This window comes from Equus quagga, chromosome 12 (assembly GCF_021613505.1).
Source record: "Equus quagga isolate Etosha38 chromosome 12, UCLA_HA_Equagga_1.0, whole genome shotgun sequence".
Lineage (NCBI taxonomy): Eukaryota > Metazoa > Chordata > Mammalia > Perissodactyla > Equidae > Equus > Equus quagga.
The window spans coordinates 36619786-36642159 of NC_060278.1; the positions used below are offsets into that span (position 1 = coordinate 36619786).

Here is a 22374-nt window from a genome sequence, read left to right on the forward strand (position 1 = left end):
GAGGAGGTATTCCCACTCCAGGAAGAGGTGGGGGAGGAGGTATTCCCCCTCCGGGAAGAGGCAGGGGAGGAGGTATTCCCACTCCGGGAAGAGTGGGGGGAGGAGGTATTCCCATTCCGGGAAGAGGTGGGGGAGGAGGTATTCCCATTCCAGGAAGAGGAGGGGGAGAAGGTATTCCCATTCCAGGAAGAGGAGGGGGAGAAGGTATTCCCATTCCAGGAAGAGGTGGGGGAGGAGGTATTTCCTCACCAGGCAAAGGTGGGGGAGGGGGTGGCAGCATTTCTGTACTAGGTAGAGGAGGAGGGGAAGGGATTGCTGCACTGGGCAGAGCAGGCCCTGTCACGCCAGGGAGAGGGGGAGGCGGGGCAACCGCCATGCCCAGGCCAGGCAGGGAGCTGGAGGACTCTGTGCAAGGCAGAGGTGGTGGGGGTGGGATGTTACAGCCGTTTTCAAAGGAGGAGAAAACATAGTGTTCATGGCTGGTTTCAAACTCAGTATGAAGAGAAGGATGGGAAGGCTGTGACCCAGCCTGTCCTTGACCGTCAGAACATGGAAGGGATGGAGGTGGTGAAGGCTGAATGGACTGATGTGTGTCAAGCTGTAGTGATATTCGCCTTGGAGACACAATCAAAGAAATCTCTGAACAGAATTTTGTCTGAGGTCCAGAAGGAGAGGAAGGCACAGCAGAGTCTCCATGTTCAGCCCCAGGTGGGCACGGAGGAGACGCTGGCAGTGCATCAACAGAAGGCAGTGTCGGTATTCCGCCCTCTTCTGTTGGAGATGTCTGGATTGACTTTGCCTGTAAAATCCTTTGATGCTGTACATCCTTTTCTCCTAACCTGAGAGCTTCAAGACACACATCTTCTGAGGGTGCCAAGCCATTCTGAATCCCATGATGGCCACTCGTCATCTCCATGTCCACAGTGGGGTAGTGCTTCTCTAGTTCAGCTATTTTGGTCCTCAGATCCTCAATGGTCTGTTCCAGCTGCTGAATTACAGTTGCCTGTCCCTCAGACCTCATGTCAAAAACTTCCTGAGGGGCAATACAGACAGACATAGTTAAATATAAAATAAGCAATAATCCAAGTGTCAGAAAAAAAGACTGCAAAATATATTTGTTTAATACTTCCAGAAAGATCCCTCCACAGAAAGATATGATTAGTATTTCTATGTGTCCCCTCTTTTCCACCCTTGGATTTCAAAGTGATTTGTACATATTACCATAAAATCTTAAGTCCCTTGTTTGCCTAATCTTTGAACAACACCATTGAAGACGAGTAGATCTCTGAGAATAGGGAAGAAAATTCTGAGTGACAAACCAATTTATTTCCAAGACAGTCTTCTCTCTTCCCTTTCTAGTAAATTTGCCATTATAATGTTCCCGAAAGACATTTCAAATCCTAAGTTTTAAAGGTAATCACTACCTTTTCAGAGTAATCACTGAAAGAGTCCCCAATAAGATTATGTGAAATAACTTTTGACATCCACATGGCCATGTGCATACATCTTACGTGCACGTGTCATATCACTTATATCATGTTTACTATAATTTTAATATTTCACCCAAGGCATTTCAGAAAGTGATACCTTATGTCTTTCCACAATTTATAAAGATGGCTGATAATAACTGTGCCATTGTTTGGGTCACCTCATGTCTAAATGGTGTCTTCCTCTCCCAAGGCACACAATCGACCAGGAGTCCTTTAAGGAAAAAATGCTTTAGGTGGAAAAAAGGGGAAAGCCCTGTGAATAAACTAAATATGAATAACAGATGAGTAAAAAGAAAAGAGAAGAAGAAGGAAGGGGTAAAGAAAAAGGAGTAAAAAAGGAATAGGTAGAGGAGAAGGGAGGACAAACTCAAGCCGTGTGAAGCTACAATGTCAGACGAAGGCTCACACAGACCTGGACTTGCTCACTCAAGGCTAGAATGAAAGGTAAAGAGAGAGTGAGAGAGTTCTTGTGCCAAGAACCACTTCTCCAGAGTGTCCCAGGGCTTTTCAAAGATGATCCCAATAGGGGCCACCATAAAGAGCCACAGTCCACAGGCATGTACATCTATTATCTTCCCCACATGGAGACTGAGGCTGACACACCAGACCTGCTCTTTAAATATTATGAAAGAATAATTAAGAGGTAATATAAAGATAATATTAAGTGTAAAACTAAACTCTTATCCTGCTTGCCCATGGTTAAACTCTGGACCCAAGAAAAGTCTCCACAAGATTGAAACAGTAACCAAAAATCTCCCAAAAAGCAAATGTCCAGGACCAGAAGACTGCTCTGGGGAATTCTACCAAACATTCAAAGAAGATTTAATACCTGTCCTTCTCAAACTCTTCCAAAAAATTGAAAAAGAGGGGATGCTTCCTAACTCATTTTATGAGGCCAACATTACCCTGATACCAAAACGAGAAAAGGACAACAAGAAAAAAAGAAAATTACAGGCCAATATCACTGGTGCACATAGATGCAAAAATCCTCAACAAAATATTAGCAAATTGAATACAATACATTAAAAGGATCACACACCACAATCAAGTGGGATTTAGTTCAGGAATGCAAGGATGGTTCAATATCAGCAAAGCAATCAACATGCTACCTCACATTAACAAAATGAAGAATAAAAATCATCTGGTTATCTCAAGAGATGCAGAGAAAGCATTTGACAAGATTCAACATATATTTATGATAAAAACTTCCAATAAAATGGATAAAGAAGGAAAGTACCTCAATATAATATAGGCCATATATGACAAACCTAGAGCTAATATCATACTCAATAGTGAAACGCTGAAAACTGTCCCTCTAAGAACAGGAACAAGACAAGGATGGGTGCTCTCACCACTCTTATTCACCATAGCACTGGAAGTCCTAACCAGAGTAATCAGGCAAGAAAAAGAAGTAAAAGACACACAAATTGGAAAGGAAGAAGTAAAACTGCCACTTTTTGCAGATGACATGATTGTATATACAGAAAACCCTAAAGAACCCACCAAAAAACTATTAGAAATAATAAATACAGTAAAGTTGTAGGGTACAAAAACAATATACAAAAATCACTTGAGTTTCTATAGACTAACAACGAACTAGCAGAAAGAGATATCAAGAAAACAATCCCATTTATAATTGCAACAACAAAAAGAATAAAATACCTAAGGGATAAGTTTAATCAAGGAGGTGAAAGATCTGCACTCTGAAAACTACAAAACATTAATGAAAGAAACCAAAGAAGACACAAAGAAATGGAAAGACTCTCCATAGTCATGGATTGGAAGAATTAACATAGTTAAAATGTCCATATTACCTAAAGCAATCTACAGATTCAATGGAATCCCAATCAAAATCCCAATGGTATTTTTCATGCAAATAGAGCAAAGAATCCTAAAATTTATATGGAACAACAAAAGATCCTGAATAGCCAAAGGAATACTGAGAAAAAAGAACAAAGCTAGAGGCATCACAATCCCTGATTTCAAAGTATACTACTAAGCTATAGTAATCAAAACAGCATGGTAGTAGCAGGAAAACAGACAGATAGATCAATGGAACAGAACTGAGAGCCCAGAAATAAACTCACGTGTATATGGACAGCTAATTTTTGACAAATGAACCAAGAACATATAGTAGAGAAAGGAAAGTTTCTTTAATAAATAAGCTTGGAAAAACTGGACGGTAACAAGCAAAAGAACAAAACTAGCCAATATCTTACAACATATACAAAAATTAGCTCAGAATGGATGAAAGACTTAAATGTAAGACCTGAAATCATAAAACTCCTAGAAGAAAACACAGGCAGTACACTCTTTGACATCAGTGACACTTTGACACTCTTTGACAAAAAATTTTAAAATACTATTTTGAAAGGATACATGCACGCCTATGTTCATTGCAGCAGTATTTACAATAGCCAAAACATGGAAACTATCTAAGTGTCCAATGGCAGATGAATGGATAAAGAAGATGTGGTAGATACATATATAGATATAGATACATACATATATCTATATATACACACACACACACACAATGGAATACTACTCAGCCATAAAAAACAAAAGATGAAATCTTGCCATTTGTGACAACGTGGATGGACCTTGAGGGAATTATGCTAAGTGAAATAAGGCAGAAAGAGAAAGACAAATACTGTATGATTTCACACATACGTGGAAGATTGAAAACAACCACCACCACCACCACCACACACATACATACAGAGAACAGACCGGTGGTTATGAGAAGGGAAGGGGAGTAGGGAGAGGACGAAACAGGTAAAGGGGGTGAACTTATGGTGACAGATGGAAACTAGACTTTTGGTGGTGAACACAGTGTACCGTATACAGAAGTCAAATTACAACGATGCACACCCTCAAATCTATCTAATGTTATAAACCAATGTTATCTCAATTAAAACAAAAAGAAAAACAAAGTCTCCACAAAATAAAAGTAAACCTTTTCTTTACTCTTTTTTAAACCCAAAACAAACACCTAAACCATCTGGAGTGGAGAAACTGCAGATGGACAAGACAGAAAAGGGTATTTACTATAAAGGAAGCATCTTTGGTGCTATTGGTATATTTGCTGTGAATCGATAGCTAGTTTTTTCCACAAGGGTAGGGAATGTACAGACTTACTAGTCTTAATCCTAACCCCTGTTGCTTCTTCCCTAAAAACTCTATTTTTAACCACAACATGTAACTTGCTGACGATCAATTACAAAGCTTATTGAGAGCTGAAAAGAAACTGCAGCTTCAGAAACACAGCCCTTATACAAAGTACTTTATTTTTCTATAATCAAAAATACCAAGTAGCCTTTACTGTGGGAGGAAACTAATTTACTTTTCAACTAGTAAAGGAGAGTAACACACTTTAAATAGTTAAGCAAAACTTTGAGAGACTTTTTATTTATATCTAAATAGAGGTATTCATATATACATATTTAATACTTTGTCACCATTTTCACCAATGTCTATACAAAAAACTAAAGTACTACAATACAAAGTTTGAGAAATCATGCCATATAATTTCTAGATAGTCTACGGTAAAAGAAATAACTATAATAAGCAACTTCTAATATCCTGTTTGGCCACTGTACTTAATTCCACTCTCCAATTATGATGCAAGAGGAAACCAGAAGCCAAAAAACTAGTGCCCAAATTCATCCTAATAAAAAGTACAACTGCTTGGCATGTCTTCCTTATCCTGGACGAGTAAAAGGTATAGATTATTTTCATTTTTCCAGCATAACCTTAAAAGTGACCTTTAAGCCTTAATAAGTATATTTTTAGTTATCCTGGTACATAAACAGGGCTCTCATTTTCCCATTTATATAATGATAGTATAAAAAGATTAGTTGATGAAAGGCATGCAAGAAGTAAACTCTGGAAGAGTTTTCCAAAATTCAATTCTTAAATGTTATTGCCTAGGCCAGCTCTTTTTCATCACAGATTTGAATACAGTGAAAGCATTATAAAGAATAAAGGACATGAAGAAGGAGGAGGAAGAGGAAGAGGAGGAAGTGGAAAGGGAGACACTGATCCTAAATCCTAACAACCTAGCCCAATAGCAATTACTACACGTCGCTCTGCATGGATGGATTTATGCCCCCACATTTACAAGCCAACTAGTCCAACACAGCGCCCAAAGCCAATGATCATAGGAGTCATCGTACCAGTGACTGGAAAGATTCCTGGGACTTTTATCCTTCCTAATTATTTATACAGCCAGTAGGAACAAGGCAAATGAGTATCCCATTACACATGACAATTAGGACCGGAAAAAAGACTTCTTTTATGAGAATCAACTTAAGACAATTTGGCAGTTACTTTGGATTGGCTCTCCCAACCTTCAGCTCCTTCTCTGCTCCTACGTACAGAAGTGGGAAGAAAGACTACATTGACAGACTCCCTTGCAGCTGAGTTCACCCGGTTAGATGCAGTCACACAGAGATTTAGAAAGTGGACTGAGGTAGGGGCCATACTCTTGTGTGCCGTGACTTTCTGTTAGGGATCAAGGTCTGCTAACTTGAGGCTGCTCTGGGACAACATTCCAATGTCTACTCTCCGATTTCCAGTGGTGGCCTCAAAGGTTTTAGCTTCCCTGGTAGACCAGCCGTATACGATTCCTTTGAAAAGTTTCAGCCTAGAAGTAAACCTTCAAACTTCCTAACCTTTCCATGAAAAAACTAATTTTATATCAAGTAAACCCTTCTGTTCAACATATCTAGCAGGGTTTCTGGTTCCTTCAACAAAGCCTGACTGATACAACCACAAACCAATATTTCAGAGTAACTTGTGGGGGGAAAAAGCTCTTCCTGTAAGCTGCCTGAGGTGATCTCTGAAAATGTTTGCTACTCACTTGACCCCGAAAACCCCACACACTCATCCAAATTAACATGTTCAAATCTTCATGTTCACTTTAAGAACATTCCTGAAAGTGCCCAGGCCATCAAGGGTACACATATGGGAAAAGCTATCTGAAAGTATCTGAAAGACGTCACCTTACAGAAGCAATGTGTGCCACTCCACTGTCACAGACGTGGAGCTGGTAGGTGCACACCAGCAAACAGTGGGGCTGGACATAGGGTCAGTGGCCAAAAAGGAGTGAATTTTTGCTGCACATGCTTAAAAATGCAGCAAGGAATGCTGAACTTAAGGGTTTAGATGCAGATTGAGCACATCCAGGTAAACAAAGCCCCAGGATGCACCACCAGGCTTAAGAGCTCACGGTCACATTCACCCGTACCTCTTGCCACCATTGAGATGTCCTTACTGAAAAAGAACTAATTCTTCCTAAACCCGAAGAGGAGACTGCACAGAAAAAAAGATATCCCAGAAGAAAATGAAAAACAAAAATGTACAGCCCAGGAACAAATTCAGTATGAAATAAATGCAAATAAAAGTTTAAAAAATTGGGGAAAAAAAGAAATTAAAAATTAAAAACTACATCACCTTATTTGTAAAAAGTATTTTTTATCATAAAGGTAAGCGTGAACAAACTGTTAGAATTAAAATGACTCAAGTGTTAATTTTTTTCAGTGGAAATTTCCTGACCGAAGTATATGATGCCAGGGATGACGTCTTTTATGAAAAGATGGTCACTTTTTGTAGCATTTGAGTTTACCAGTTTTCCCAGCGGCCTCTGACAATCCTCTGATATGCAAATTCATCTTTTTGGCATATATGTCATATCATCCTCACCAAACTAACAAACTCTGTCAGGTGCTCATTAATCACTTACTTTTCATATGATTCAGATTCCCACTATCACCTTCCCTGACCTTTAGGAAATCCTACAACTTCTGCGAGATTAAGAATTTCACCTTACACTGTATTTGTATCATGCGGTTTAAAAGACCCAAAAATCATTCATAGACAGACCCTGCCCAAAATAAGCATGGTGGATTATGAAAGATGGTCTTTGTTAAGTGAGGAGGGATTTGGGTTGGATCTAATTTTATAAGTAGTCAATTTATTACAGTATATTGTTATGAGTTTTACTTATTTTTTAAATAAAATGATAACTGAGGGCACTCAGATAATAAAAAGTTGAGAAAATAAGGAATTGATCTACTCCATAAGCTTCAAAGGTTTTCAAATGTAAGCTACAATAAGAACCAGAACTAAGAAATGGCAGAGGAAATAGAGATAAGAGGATGAAATTCCAAAACTGAATCCATAATAATATGGCAATGGCTGCCTTGTGGTGCCAAGACGGCAGGGAAGTCAAAGAATTCATGAAGAAGATAAAGAACAGACTGCAAGACAAAAGACTGAAATTTTTAGAGAGAGAATTTCTAGCAGGACATTACAGCTAGAGAACAGAGAAGAGAAGCAGGAGTGAGAGGCTATCTTCTTCTTACATTACTCCCACTGTAGTGAGAACAAAAAACCAATTTGCTGAAATCTTTATTCCCCTTTATGACCCTCTCTTTACCTGCAAAATCCCAGCCCTGAATCAATGTAACAATCCTCCTTTTCCGTTCCAGGGAAACAGAGCAATTAAGTTCACCTCAAACCTCAACTTACCAGCCTTTAATAAGGCCGGCCATCCATCTTACAGAGGAGCCAGATGTAGGTAGGATTGTTGGTTCTGAATTCAGTTAAGTATTTTCAAAGACGCTTATCTGGCCTTCCTTCTCCAGGGCTATCAGTGAAGGGCTGGCTGACTCTCGGAGAGGACTGGCTCACAGTCAGCTGGGGCATTTTCTGTGGAGCTCTCTAGAGAAGGCTGCATTGCTTGTCAGCAGCAAGAGTTGATTTCTATACTGGCTATTTTTTTTAGTTTTTTTCCAAGATTTATAAAGAAATTTACAGGGTAAATATTAGTCATTCTCAAGAAAAACTGTTATCTATTCTCCGCCCATTTAAGCAAACATTGTCCTCTCAGGGCCCACCCACAGACAAAGCCCAGATTTAACCTCTAAGAGGCTGCCAGGCACTCTGTGGTCCACGGAAACCCCTCTAGTTGGGAGCCTGCTCCCTGTGTCCTGTGCCTGGCACGTGATCTTCCATCTCTTCAGAGTACAACTAGACAGAGGCCTATCAGATCCTCAAAGGACTCGACATTGGAGAAAGGTACCTTTCATTATCATTAGACTTCTACACTTTTCAAAAAGGCTCTCAGCATTTCCAGTAATTGTGCAATAGTTTACCTAACGCTAACGGTTCTCACTCTTAAAAATTAGAATAAATTTCAAAAAGGAAAAAAGCGATTTTTACTACTTTGTACAGAATCTGTATAATGGGTGCATCCTTATAAATGGAGGCAAGATAAATTTATTTTGGTTATCCAACACAGTAAGTAATTTACTTTATATATTACCAATTTTGAAATTGTTTTTAAAAGTATTGCTTCAAACTCCTAAATCATTACAAGTGGTAGACTCTGCCATCCACTTTGGCTGAACGATTATATACAATAAGTCAGCCAAAATTCTTCCATTCCTGTATAATTTTATATGTGGGTGGTGATGGTTAGGGCTTATAAATTGTTTGAACACTTGCATATCACAAAATACAAGTGGCCATTAAAAAATAAAACGTTCACCAAAAATATTTTTCCAAATACAAGATTATCTGATTCCCAGAAAAAGAAAACATTACTGTAACATTAAGGCTAAAACTGTCAAAAAGGAAGCCAAGATACACTCAAGTAAAGCTTTTGCTGAAAAGTTAATTTGTTCATCTTTGAAACCTTATCATGTTTATTATGTAAGCAAGATACTTTCAGAGCCTAGAATTTAAAAACCGCTTATTGGTAAGTTAACACTGTGATTATTTATTTTGTAAATGTTAATATGAGATACGTAATTCATTTTCTACCATACTCAGATTTTCAAGTTCTGCTAAATCTGAGGCCACGTTACTGGCAAGTTAGGATACCTCTAGACATCTGTAAAGTATGAATCCTACACAGAAGCATATAAATTCTCTGTCAGGTTCTAAATTCTAAACATTCTAAGGTCTTGGAACAAACCAATGGCATTCCAGATTTACAACAGGCCTGCACATGCTATACATGATCCTCTAGGAAGAAAAATCCAGATTTTAAATAGAGAAGATTACGTACAAAAATAAAGTACAATTTCAAGTCAAAGGGAATTTCAAGAAACAGGGGACTCTCAGAAGACAAGGTAAGTGGTAAATAACTCACCAAGGGCTCTCTAAAGTAGAACGTACTGTGGAAAAAGAGAGCTTCGCACACAGAGAGCTGAAATGGCATCTCTGGAATCCTTCCCATGAAACAGATGCTGAAGTTTTTCCTTAAACTGAAAACGCATCTGATCCTCCACACACATACCACCTCCTGCCTTGCCGTTTAGCTGGGCATGGTGATGTGCTGGAATTGTTTTTCTAATTCATTGGCTCTTAAACGTGATGGGCACCAGAAGCACCTGGAGGCCTTGCTGAAACCCAGACTGCTGGGCCCGTCCCAGGGCTTCTGGTTCACTATGTCTGGGTGATGGCCTGAGAACTGGCACTTCTACCAAGTTCCCAGGTGATGCTGATGCTGCTGGGCCAGGGACCACATTTGAGAACCACAGCCAAACTGATACCCCAGATATGGTTCCCAAATCCATGATTTCAACCTCTGGCTGCTGCTTTTCCTTTATCACATTGGCACCTTAGTTCAGAACCTCCTCACCTCACAGTGGGAATACCTGGAGAGTCACTGGCTGGTCCTCCTTTCCCGCTCTGTTCTCCCTTTCCCTCTCAATACTACATTCTCTTGCCAGGTAACTGTTCCTTAAAGGACAGCTCATCATAGTACTTCCTTGCTCAAAAACTCAGGGCTCTTCTGCTGAGCACAAGGCATTTTAAAATTCTTTACTTGGCTCAGAAGGTCTTTAGTAGCCTGTAAAATGTGGACACCTGTTACCTCCTCTGCCTACTGCAAAGGGGTACTGTAAGGATGACACAAGGTGCAGTCCGCTCTCATTATTCACAGCCGTTACTCTATAAAGTCAGCGTGACACAGTGACTACGACCCACTGCTGCTAGGGGGAATCCTGCCAGCCTTCCATCATATTTTCTTCAATTGATTAACACCTAACCTTGTTTCCCGTGTGTTTCTGTTTAAAGTCATCTCATTTAATATATACAAATGGATCAAATATATAAGCTAAATGTATATATATTTAATATCGAACACACGTATTTCCTCTGTAGGGCATGTCACAGCCTCGTTACCCTGAGGAACAGCACAGCAGCACTGCACGTGGGGGACATTTTCAACAGCAAAAGCACAAAAAGACAAGAAATGCGGCACTAAATAGACTGCAAGGACATCTGTTTTACAGTCTGAGCTGCAACAAGCAGGCAGAGGGTCGCCTTGCCCCCTCTCAGCTGGGAACATGCACGTCAGGGGACTCAAATTTCTCACCACTTTGGGCATGTCTGCAAATGAACGTGAAAGCCCCTGAGTGTTGATTTGGGGGCTGCAGTATATTTTAGCTGGCAGGCCAGTGTGCAAACACAGAAACTACAAGTAAGGAGGGTAAACTGCATCATGAAAGCAACTTTTCGAAATCAGAGTATTGCTCAGATCTAACAGCAATGATGACAACATAACAGCTAACATTTTAGTGCCTACTATGTGCCAGGAGCTCTTCTAAGCACTTTACATAAGTTAATGCATTTAAATCTCACAAAACTCTATTAGACAAGTTACTATTACCCCATTATACAGATGAGGAAACTAAGGCTCAGTGAGTAAATGCTTTGCATAGGTTCCCAGTGAAAAGTGGAGTAACTGGCATTTGTGTCCAGGTACACTGGTTCAAAGCCCACGTCCTCAGCCACTATGGTAAGAATATAAGCGAATTTTGTACCATTCCCCAATTAGCCCCCTCTGCTCCAGTCAGCGTGGTCTCCTATATACTTACTCATTCATCAAACATTTTCCAAGCACCCCGAAAATGTCAGGGACTGTGTTAGTTCTGGAGGGACAAACAGAATAAGGATAGTCTCAGTTTTAAGGGGCTCACTGTCAATGAGACATGCATAAAACAACAGTGATGGGGCCGGCTCTGTGGCCAAGTGGTTAAGTTCGCACGCTCCGCTGCCGCGGCCCAGGGTTCAGATCCTGGGTGTGGACATGGCACCACTCGTCAGGCCACGTTGAGGTGGCGTCCCACATCCCACTACTAGAGGGACCTGCAACTAGGATATACAACTGTGTACAGGGGGGGTTTGGGGAGATAAAGCAGAAAAAAAAAAAAGATTGGCAACAGTTGTTAGCCCAGGTGCCAATCTTAAGGAAAAAAAAAAAAAAAAAAACAACAACAGTGATGGGAAAGTAGATAAGTACCGGGTCCCACAGTGGGGACGTCAAAAGGGGTATCTAGGTGAAGGCCTCTTGGGGAAAGTGTCCAAGAGGCAGGAAAGTCTGACATGAGTTTAGGTAAAGATGTAGGAATTAAGGAGATTAAAAAAGGGAGTAGGAGGGCAGAAAAAACACGTATAAAAAGACAGACATAAAGGATGCAAAAGCTTTCAGAAAATGGGGATATTTTTAAGGCTGGAACAAAACGAACATGTAGGAAATGGTGAGTGACAAGGCTGAAGACGAGGACGGCAAGGGAAAGGCTGCGTGTCCAGTGCAGGAGTCAGAATGCTTCCTCAGATGCTCTGAGCAGTCATTGAAGGAGTCTAAGCAGACGTCAGAGGTAAGTAAATTTGGATTCTAGAAAGATAACTCTGGGGGCAGTGAGAAGGGAAGATTAGAAGGGATTAGGACTGGAAGTAAAGGGACCTGTCCGGAGACTAGGCAGTGATCCAGATAAGATGGGCCCTGGCTCAGGTGTGGGCTCTGCAGGCAGAGGAGGTGGGAGGTGGGGGGCAGAGCTGGGCTCCTGGAGGCGGAAACTAAGCTGGCGCTCAGTCACTGGACAACTGTGCCCATCCCGGTCCCCCGCCCCCACGCCAAATGCCACGTTCCTTTCTACTTTTGTAACTTCCCTCTCTTCCCCTTCTGAAATCCTCACTCTTCTTCCCTCCACTGCCCAAAAGCGATCCCTCTGAGGACTTGATCCCATCCCCCTTTCCTAAGAAGCTGTCCTTAATCACAATTTCTCAACAATGTTCCCATTTTCTTAGGTTCTGTAACACAACATACACTAAATACCTTGGCAGAATCACATTACATCTTGCAAACCACTTCATGTATATGGAAGAGTTGGAACCTTCTAATTCTTTGTATTTCCTTCAATACCTACCACAAATGCCTCGCACATAGTAGGTCAACAGATGTCCAATAAAGTTCAATAGAAGATAAGCATCCTGTATAAGCTAAGAACTTTTATGGGCTCAGTTATCCCTTTAGATCAGCTGCTTGAACCATTTGCCTTTCTCCACAGAAAAGACAAATGCCCAGCACAAACGAATCTTAGGAAAAAAGCAACGTGTGACGTCTACTTCTCTCCCCACACTCTCGTCTCAAATTGTAACTGTTTTCCAGATGCTAACTGGTTTTCATTCTTAAAACTGACAGAACAATTTCTCTTTTTTCTTTATTTCTAAAGCTAAAATGTCTAAATCTTTCTCTGAGCTGGTTAGAGTTTCCATAAAATGAAAATGTACTTTCCAGAAAAATCCTTTCTTCCCCTTAACATATTATGGTTAAAAGAAACACCTTGCCAAAATGTCACCCATTTTCAATGCTGATGCCTCCACACGGGTATCCTTGTGTCATTTCCCCTCCCAATGCCCCTCCCCAGACTCATAGGGTCAAAGTATTTACAGAGCATGTAAGAACAATCAGAGTCTGAGGGAGACCTGAAGGATGACTGACCCACGTTTTCTGACCCCAACCATCTCTCTCCTTCTCTCCTTTAACTTGAATTTTTCTTACTTTTGTTTCTATTTTAGTTGCTCACTTGTCTTGTGAATTGTTGTTTTGTGGGCTTATAATTACCATGTAAGTTCATATTACTTTTTGCCTTGGGAGTTTAGAAGGAACTTACATTAAACTATATTTTTTTCTAACCCGTTGATATGTCTAATACCTTCCAATGCAATTCAAGTGGCTTCTTGTTTTTATAAGTCTCCATTATTGTTCCTTCAGAATTACGCTCACCCCACACCTGTCTTTTCATCTGATGAAAGCTGCTTTACTCTTTAAACTTTCCTATGCCAAGACTCACGTGAGGAACCCCTCAAGCACCATCAATTAGGCAACCTCACATTCCTCACATCTGTTTCCTTGATTTGTTCCTAAATAAAGATGTTTCTGAAACTAACAATAAATTCTACTGAGTGGTCATTGTATAAAAAGCATCATCACAGGCACTTTAAGGAGAACCAATGGAAAAGAATTTTGCAGTCAAATTAGGCATTGAGGACACCCAGGGGCACTGAGCAGAGAGGATCCTAAGAGAAGGCTTTTTTTTTTTTTTTTGAGGAATATTAGCCCTGAGCTAACATCTGCTGCCAGTCCTCCTCTTTTTGCTGAGGAAGACTGGCCCTGAGCTAACATCTGTGCCCATCTTTCTTTACTTTTTATGCGGGATGCCTGCCACAGCATGGCTCGCTGAGTGAGGCCATGTCTGCACCCAGGATCCAAACCGCCAAACCCGGGGCTGGCAAATCGGAATGTGTGAACTTAACTGCTGTGCCACTGGGCCAGCCCCCAAAGAGAAGGCTTTTAAGCCAACTTCAAAAGAGGTTAAAACTGGACTGAGATAGGACTTTGCCAGTTCTCTCAAATCATAACCATTTTTCTGACCTTTGAGAATTTATTTGCATATAAACTGTACAACATGTGGGGGAAGAGAGTGCTGAGATTGTCTAATTTCTCTTTATTACCCAGCACTTTGTAAGAGATGAGGCTATTCACAATTAATAAGTATCCTGACATGTAGAAAGACCCAACTTTCAACTGCCTTATATTATCAATTTTTATCGAAAGCTAGAGTTTTTAAAGATCAAATTTAGTTCTAGTTACCTTTCAGCTAGTCTATTTACATGAGAAAGATGTCAAGTCTTAGGAAAGTACTTCAAAACCCAAATTTTATACATAATTTCAAATGCAAAAAATAAGTTAAAAACTGGGTGGTAACCAGTTTTGCTCCCACATATTAATCTTTAACATAGGAGCGAATATCTTTAGAGAACATAAGTGATATTTGCCTATTTGCATATTAGAATGTTAAAAGATTTAAACAGTATTTCAAATACCAAAGGATAAAAAACAGAATTGTTTCAGTTTTATGAAATAATTCTTTAAACACAGATTTTCAGAGCATATTACTTGAAAATAAAATAATCAGTGAGGTTTAAGGAATGTAGTTGTATTTTAAACTTCCTCATTCCATAGGACCGTCAATAATAGCACTCCAGGAGCAGCTATAGCTCTTTCTTTCCACATGAGCACCAGCTGTATTTGCTTTAAGCATCAGACTCTCTGGCAACACCATGGCCTTCCAACTCCTTTGAGTTGAGAAAAGGCTCTGTGCGTCATGTGTTTTTTCTAGGGCTATGGAGCTCTCAGAATTATTAACTACAGGGAGAGAGTAAAAGTCGAAACTCATTCAATAAATTCCAGGGTGCTCAGATGGAGAGAACAGGTGCCTGAACTCACATCTGAAGAAAAACTTAGCGGATGCTTTCCGACCCTGCTGCGGGCCTCTGCCTAAGGAGTCCTGGACATGCCCGTTCCAGCCACAGAATAACGCAGGCAGCCTCGACAGACCAGAAAACCTCCTATGTCCATCATTCATACAGAGCAAGCCGGCTTAAGACCTCTCATTTCCTGCTGCAGTGGCACTTTACAGAGATACAGAGCTGCCATCTAGTGACGAACAAGAGAACAGCAAAGTGCTTTACATGAAAAATGAAATAGGTTTTTTTTAAAATAGTGAAGTGCTAAAGTTAGTAAAACTGACACAATGTAGCACACCAAAGTTATAGTAAAACTTAAAAATGTGTGGGTGAACTAATCATCTCTCTCTAAGCCTTTAAAACATGTCTTGACATTTGACTCTTATAAACAGTATAGTTTAAATGTAATAGAATAACTTTGGAAATAAACTTCTCATCTCATCCACCTGATGACGTTGACAAGAGCTGGTATTAAACAGCCAGAGGGCGATTACTCCTGTCAAAGCATCATTTTTATCACAGTGGAGAGAACACGAGGTGTCAAACCCAACAGACCGATGTTCAGATCTTGGCTTCTAACCTTGATCAATTCTGTGACCTTAAGTAAGATAACGCCTATAAACATTCCCTTTATCAGTTAAACATAAATTATACTAGTTACTTAAAAAGATTATTGTAAGAATTGCATAAGGTAATACAGCAAAGGAACAAGTCACAATAGATTGATAGTTAATTCTCATTTCCTATATCTCTTTTAGGAAACAGACACAAATCATCTAAGAAAAGAACCAATCCAGAAAATAAACTTATGACAAACAGTCAATGGCTCAAAAAGTAAGGCATGTCATTGTTGACTGCTTAACCTCAACTGCTCCCAAATATTGTTACCCCAATTTAATTCATTGTATTTTCTGGCTTCTACACACTTCACTGGCAACAAGGAAAGGAGAAGGTGTGAAATTTAAACTGAGCTATTTCACCCTTGAGTTTCCAAGCTGTAACATTGGTGTTTTTAAATCATCTAGTTCATCAGGTTTTCTGCTTATTACAATATATTTTACCATGGTTCACAGTCCAGGAAAAATAGTCACTATAATTTTACACACATGAATATAGATCTTGACTTATTACAGCTGGAATCCTAATGTATAGAGCAATGTTACGCACGCCTTGTCACTGTTGATAGAATACTTTTTGTCCAGTGTTTCTTTGCCATCATCATATATAACAAAGAACTTGGTAATATATGCCCTGGAGATATAGATTTAGAAAAATCTAACACATTATCTTAGATCACAACTTACTCATGCCTCAAAAAACAAAAGTTTCAAAAATAATGAGAGGATATTTTGAGGGCACTATTTTGTTATTTATTTCTGACTTTATTTCTCTTTACCTTTTTTTAATCTTTCTACACCGTATTCACTATTGCCTAATCATTGCACAATCATTAAACAACGCTCAGCTGAGCGCACCGTGCCTCTCTGAGCGCCCCAGCCTGACGTCGGTCTCTGCTCTGACACAGAGGCTGGAGAACTTGCTGTAGGACACTGCGAGGATCTTTACTCTTACGATAATGGCCAATCCAGCTGTATTTTTGAAAGGTACCAGTGTATTATAAAATGAAGTTCTCAGGGCCGGCCCAGCAGCATAGTGGTTAAGTTGCAGGCTCCACTTCAGTGGCACGGGGGTTCCTGGGTTTGGATCCCTGGTGTGGACCTACACACCACTCATCACGCCATGCTGTGGCAGCATCCCACATACAAAATAGAGGAAGACTGGCACAGATGTTAGCTGAGCGGCAATCTCCCTCAAGCAAAAAAAGAGGAAGATTGGCAACAGATGTTAGCTCAGGGCCAATCGTCATCACCAAAAAAAAAATAAAATTTAATTAATTAATTAATTTTTTAAAAAATGAAGTTCTCAGCCAATGCTGCATCCTTACTTCTCCTCCAGGGGGCGCACGGCTTGCCTGTATGATGCAGGGCTGCTGGCTTTTTTTTTTTCTTTCCTTTAAAAATATATTTATTACTTGTAAAACATAATAGGGATAAAAATGATGTATGAGTAACAACATGAGCTTATAAACTTCAAGAAGATAAAACTATAGTGTCCTAATTTTATATAATGTAATAAATAATACTACTACTTTCTTAATGTGATATCTTGATTGATCTTAAGATATTTTCCTGGCTCATTTTTCTGAAAATTCATTTATTAGGTCGCCAAATTTATACTTTTAGGATTTTCAATCAATACAACTGAAGAAACATCCATTGTTCTTGGCAAGTGAAAAGTAACAAATAATTTTTGATAATTTTCAATTTTGAGAAGGATCCTTCCACTTCTTTCTTAAAAGGATGTCATTTCATACTTGGAAAAGTTCTCAAAAATCACCAGATTTTTGAATTTTACAAAAAGAACACTGTGTCACAGATAGCCTCTGTGGGTCGTCACACACTCACCTGAAACAGACCTAGAAGCCAGGTCAGAGTCACCCCATTTCTACTGGGCCATGCTCAGGGGAACACACACTCCTTACCGATAAATTCTAATGCTCCTTTACTTTCAAAAGCACAGTTGGGAGAAAGTATAAATAAAATAAACAATGGGTTTTATACTAAAAAAGAGCAAGAGCTATCCACAATTACTATTTCATATAAGTTCTTCCTTTCTTGCAGGGTCTTTTTTTCAAGAGTAAGTCCATTTTGTTACAAGAAAAAAAACATGAAATTTGGCTTTAGTAACAAAAAAAAGTTTCTGTGGAAATTAAAAAGACACCAACTAATGTTTCATCCACTAAAGCAACTTAAGAATATTATTTGATTTTAGAAAAACTCTGACAGATTTTCTTAACAATCGTATCCACGTGACTCTGGTTCGGCCAGGCACATCTCTGCGCGTCATCTCCCGGAGAGGTCACTGTTTTCTGCTGGAGCCAGCTGTTGTCAGGCCCATGCTGGCTGCATAGCGAATGATGCAGCTTCTGAAAAGCATGTACTCAGTTCCACTTCAAGGCTGATTTTTCTCTGCAAAGTCTCAAGGGAAGAAAGCATTCACTTCTGCCTGACTGGATGCCCGGCAGGCTGAGAGAACCGGGCGGCCCAGCCAGCGGGGCAGCCGGGAAGACAGACCCGAGTCTGTCACAATTCTACAACAAACAAGAGAAAAAAGGATTCGACGTCCTAGTAAGAACATCTCACCTGTTGAACGGCATCTGAACTTTTTCTTGGAGTCTCCAAAACAGCAGATTGAGATTCTGGGTTGGAAAGGAAGAAGATAGGCAAAATTAAAGAACAAATTTTCCCATTTCCTCAATCAGAAAACAAAACTAAGTAAAGTACATCTTTAACATAAGTACCAAAAACATTCCGTTTATCTTCAGATTACACTTCTGTATTGAGGACATGACTGCTTTTCAATACGTCTAACACATATAATGACTAACACTCACGTCATTAATTACTTTTGAAATTAGAATAGCCGTATGCCCTTGAGACACATCAATCCTGGTTATTTTTTTCAATTGCTAGTTTCTATTTTGAATTAGCAGGAAGTACCTGCTAAGACAGTCACCTTTTATACTCTTCACTTAGCGTAAGTCGGTACAGTGACAGACGCCACCTCAGCCATCTTGAAGGCTGGGACCTCAAATGCCTTACCTAACTATTGACAAATTACCTTCTGAATTCAGTGAGAGACACTGAAGCACTGTCATCAAGAGGCAGTGAGTAACAGGGGAAGCTGCTCCTTTAGTCTGTCCTTTGGGAGTCTGTGAGCCCGAAAATTCTTCATGCTGGAAAAATCTAAGGGATAACCAAGTGCAGGACTCTTTTTGTAAGCTGGGGACACTTTCTTCTAAGTGAAGCCTGCACAGAAACTTAAAAATGTAAGAATAAAAATAAAAAGGCACCAGGAATCCCCAGGGCTCCACGGGTCAGAGTCTGAAAACCCTTCATCTTGTCTATCTTCCACATTGACAGATGAGAAACCCAAGGCCCATAACACAAGCAGTTGGTAGCAACCTGAAGACTAGAGTTTGTCTCCTGACTGTCACATGGCTCCCACCCCTGACTGGCGTGCAGACCAGACACCTGAAAAGATACAGCCGTCACTCCCGGGGACAAGTGAGACATTCCTGATTTAGCAGCATTTTAGTTGATGTGTGTGACAAGGCTATCGAAAAACAAAAGGTATTTATTACTTAAATTGTGTAACATATTGTTAATGACATTGAAAGTTTTCCTCTCACTTAGACTAAAGCACAGTCTCGATGGGCCCAGGGGCCTTCTTTCGTCTGCCTACCCTCCCTGACCTCTCGAAGCTCCTCCGCCTTTCCCCTCTGGCTCACTGTGCTCCAGCCGCATGGCTTCTTGCTGCCCACCACATCACAGTCACGCTCCCTCCAGCTGTCCCTGCAGCCCTGGGGTATCTGCATGACCTCCTGCCTTGTCCCTCCCTCCGGGCCTTGCTCCAGCTCCCTGGGCTCCCTAGTTAAAGGAGCGGCGCACCCACTCCCTAGCTTTCCCCACTGCCTGTCACTCACCCTCTTCATGACACTGATCATCACACGATAGACTAGACGCACTTGTCTGCCTACTTATCTGTTCTCTCTCTCACCTGACAAAAACAAACCCTGTGAGGACAGAGATTTTATAGATTTTTTTCCCCTTATTGTATCCCCAGCTTCTAGAACAGTGCCTGCCTGGCACAAAGTGGTTGAGTAATTGCAGGAGGGAATGAAAGGAGTGAGCACAAGACTGGTCACACCATGAGCAAGGACGCCACCACAGAGTGGGCATCCTGAGCAGGCCAAGCGGGAGGACAGGCTTCACAGCGGGCAACACGGACACTGCTGTGCCTTCACTGCTTCCCGCACCGCAGCCCGGGGTGTGTCTTTCAAAACAAAAATTATTGAGAATAGCAGGAAGCAGTCACTTCATGCCACAAATGTCACTGTGGCGACAGAACATTAACAAGTAGGCTTCAAATACAACCATTTTCCCCGACAAATACTATATTTCAATAAGTTAGTGAAAAGGGGATGTTTCTTATACTGATAAATCTCCACTCTGAACTTAGCGCTAGAGTCAGCCATTTTGAATAAAGACCTTTAACATCAAAGCCAGCCAAGAGTTCATGTTAAAGCAAATCTGCACTCCGGGACACTTTTGCTTTCAGTCACTTCCACATCCTCCCAAACTCCACCGACTCAAGATATGGTCCTGGCTTTGTGCAGATGCTGAAAAGCTTCGCTTCCTCTTCTTTCTATTTAGACAGTGCAGGAAGAGCCCAGAGCGTCTCCTGTGGACCACTAAAAGTTCTCTACATTAGAAATGCACTCGGTGCTTCCTGGCTCTTTTTCTATAGGCTCAGACCTGGTGACCTGCCCAGAGAAGCAGACCTCTGGGCTCTGAGGGTAAACAAGACTGCATGCGGTTTACCCCAACAATGAGCTACAAAGACGCATCAGCCAGTATGTTGAATACCCACAGCTAGGCTCTCATCTCCCTCTCTAACTCCACAGCTACCCAAACTCAGTTCATTCTCCATCCCCATCCCTTTCATGACACTTTTTATTTCCTTGAATCAGTGTGTTACAACATCTAAGAGAAATTTATCAAAATACTCTCTTCAAAATCATAAGCTGAAGTTTAAGAGTTGAACAGGGTCAAGATTTTAAGATGAAAGTGATGTACAGAGTAACCGTACTACAAAATTAAGGGAGAATGAAGAGAACAATAAGAAAAGAAAGAAAATAGATGTGAAAGAAAATAATAGAGAATAAAGTAAGAAAGAGAAGAAGGAGGAGGAAAAGTATAGGAAAGAGAAAGAGTAAGGAGAAGCATGAGAAATGGCAAAAAGGAGCGTGAGTGGAAAAGAGCTGGCACGCTCAGGGCAAATAAGTCGTCAGCTGGCTCCTGAGCGAGGGCTCAGGTCCAGAGTCACCGGGCGGGCACTCGAGAAATCCGAGAAATCCGCTCAGTTCTAACATCCTGAGAATGATCGTGCCTCGTTGAAACCCCGATGGCACTTGTTACCAACACTCTCCTCTCCCAGGATCCAGGGCGCTTTCGGGAATTGCTTCTCTCAGCTCTGGAACTGACAGGATCCCCACTAAATATTCATCAACTGGGAAGGCTGTTTTGAAAGAGTGACCCAGTGAGAGCTCCCTGGAGGGCACATTTAGACCTGCCAACTCCCTCACTCACCCCTCTGAAGAACTCAGAAACTAGACTTGCCGTCAAAAACATTACTGTGGCGCGAAGGGAGAGAGAGAACATTCCCAACAAAACCTTAGATGTTCCTTTTTTTTTAAGTCACCTCATAAAATTCTGCAAATGATCTGAAATTCTGGGCTCCCCACAATTCCAAATATGTTTCAGAAATGATCTCCTCATCATTGCAAAATAAGCTTCTAACTTATAAAACGGAATGGACGGGGACGAGTTTGACCTTCCTAGAGAGAGGGCAGCAAGACCATGAGTAGGATGTGCCTCTCTGCTCTGAAGGAAAATAAATCACAGCACCCTTTAAAATATACAGAGTCTGCCTCTGCAAATGAAGTCATCTCTAACGAGTTTTACATTTTAAATAAAAATGCACTTATATAAAATTAGTAAATTACAGCTTCTTTTGGTATACATCAAGTTGATTCAAATCTAGTCAATTTAATAGAAAGAGAATTCAGTAAACTTCATTGAAATAGCAAGACTTAGAATTAGTTGCCTAATAAGTGGTGGATGTTTCTAATTCTGGTATTTTAATTCTGGTAGTCCTTCCACAAACGATGATGGGGTTAAATAAGTGATTTTCCTGAAAAGGGCTTATCTGATTATTTAATAGTATGGATCTGCCCCTCGCTGCCAACAAAGGACGTCTACACACAGGCTTTAGCTTGCATATGCAAGGGGAAATGCAGCCTGATTTTACAAAAAACATGTTGAAGATGGAGCATGACCTACAGGAGACACAGTCAATCTGTTCTAGAACATTTTGTCCCTTGATCAAGCGAGAAGCTGAGAGAGAGAACGCTGTCAACCTCTCCTATGGCCCCTTACAGACTATCTGCGTTACCTCAACCGAACGCACCCCAAAGCGTTTGGACTAAACCTGGAAATGAGCTGATGATGCTGTACTTGCGTTGCATCACAAAGAATCTCTTTTATTAGGAACCATTAGAAACTTCTTTTGAATATTAGAGGCCAGAAAAGCTGTGCTTCTCTGAGAGACTGTTGCTTTAAATCTCCTGGACACGGGATGATAGAGAATTGTT

The 22374-nt window shown here is 40.6% G+C and overlaps 1 protein-coding gene across 1 annotated transcript in view; it reads right to left on the minus strand.

Moving 5' to 3' along the window:
• FMN2 (formin 2) overlaps positions 1–22374 on the minus strand; it is a 343222-nt gene that overhangs the window by 236275 nt on the left and 84573 nt on the right. Inside the window, exons 4-5 of the mRNA XM_046679366.1 lie at positions 18302–18357; positions 1–1033 (exon numbers count right to left, since the gene is read on the minus strand). The exon at positions 1–1033 is cut by the window's left edge and continues 424 nt beyond it. Coding sequence (XP_046535322.1) covers positions 1–1033; positions 18302–18357 — 1089 coding nt within the window. The remainder of the gene's footprint in view (positions 1034–18301; positions 18358–22374) is intronic.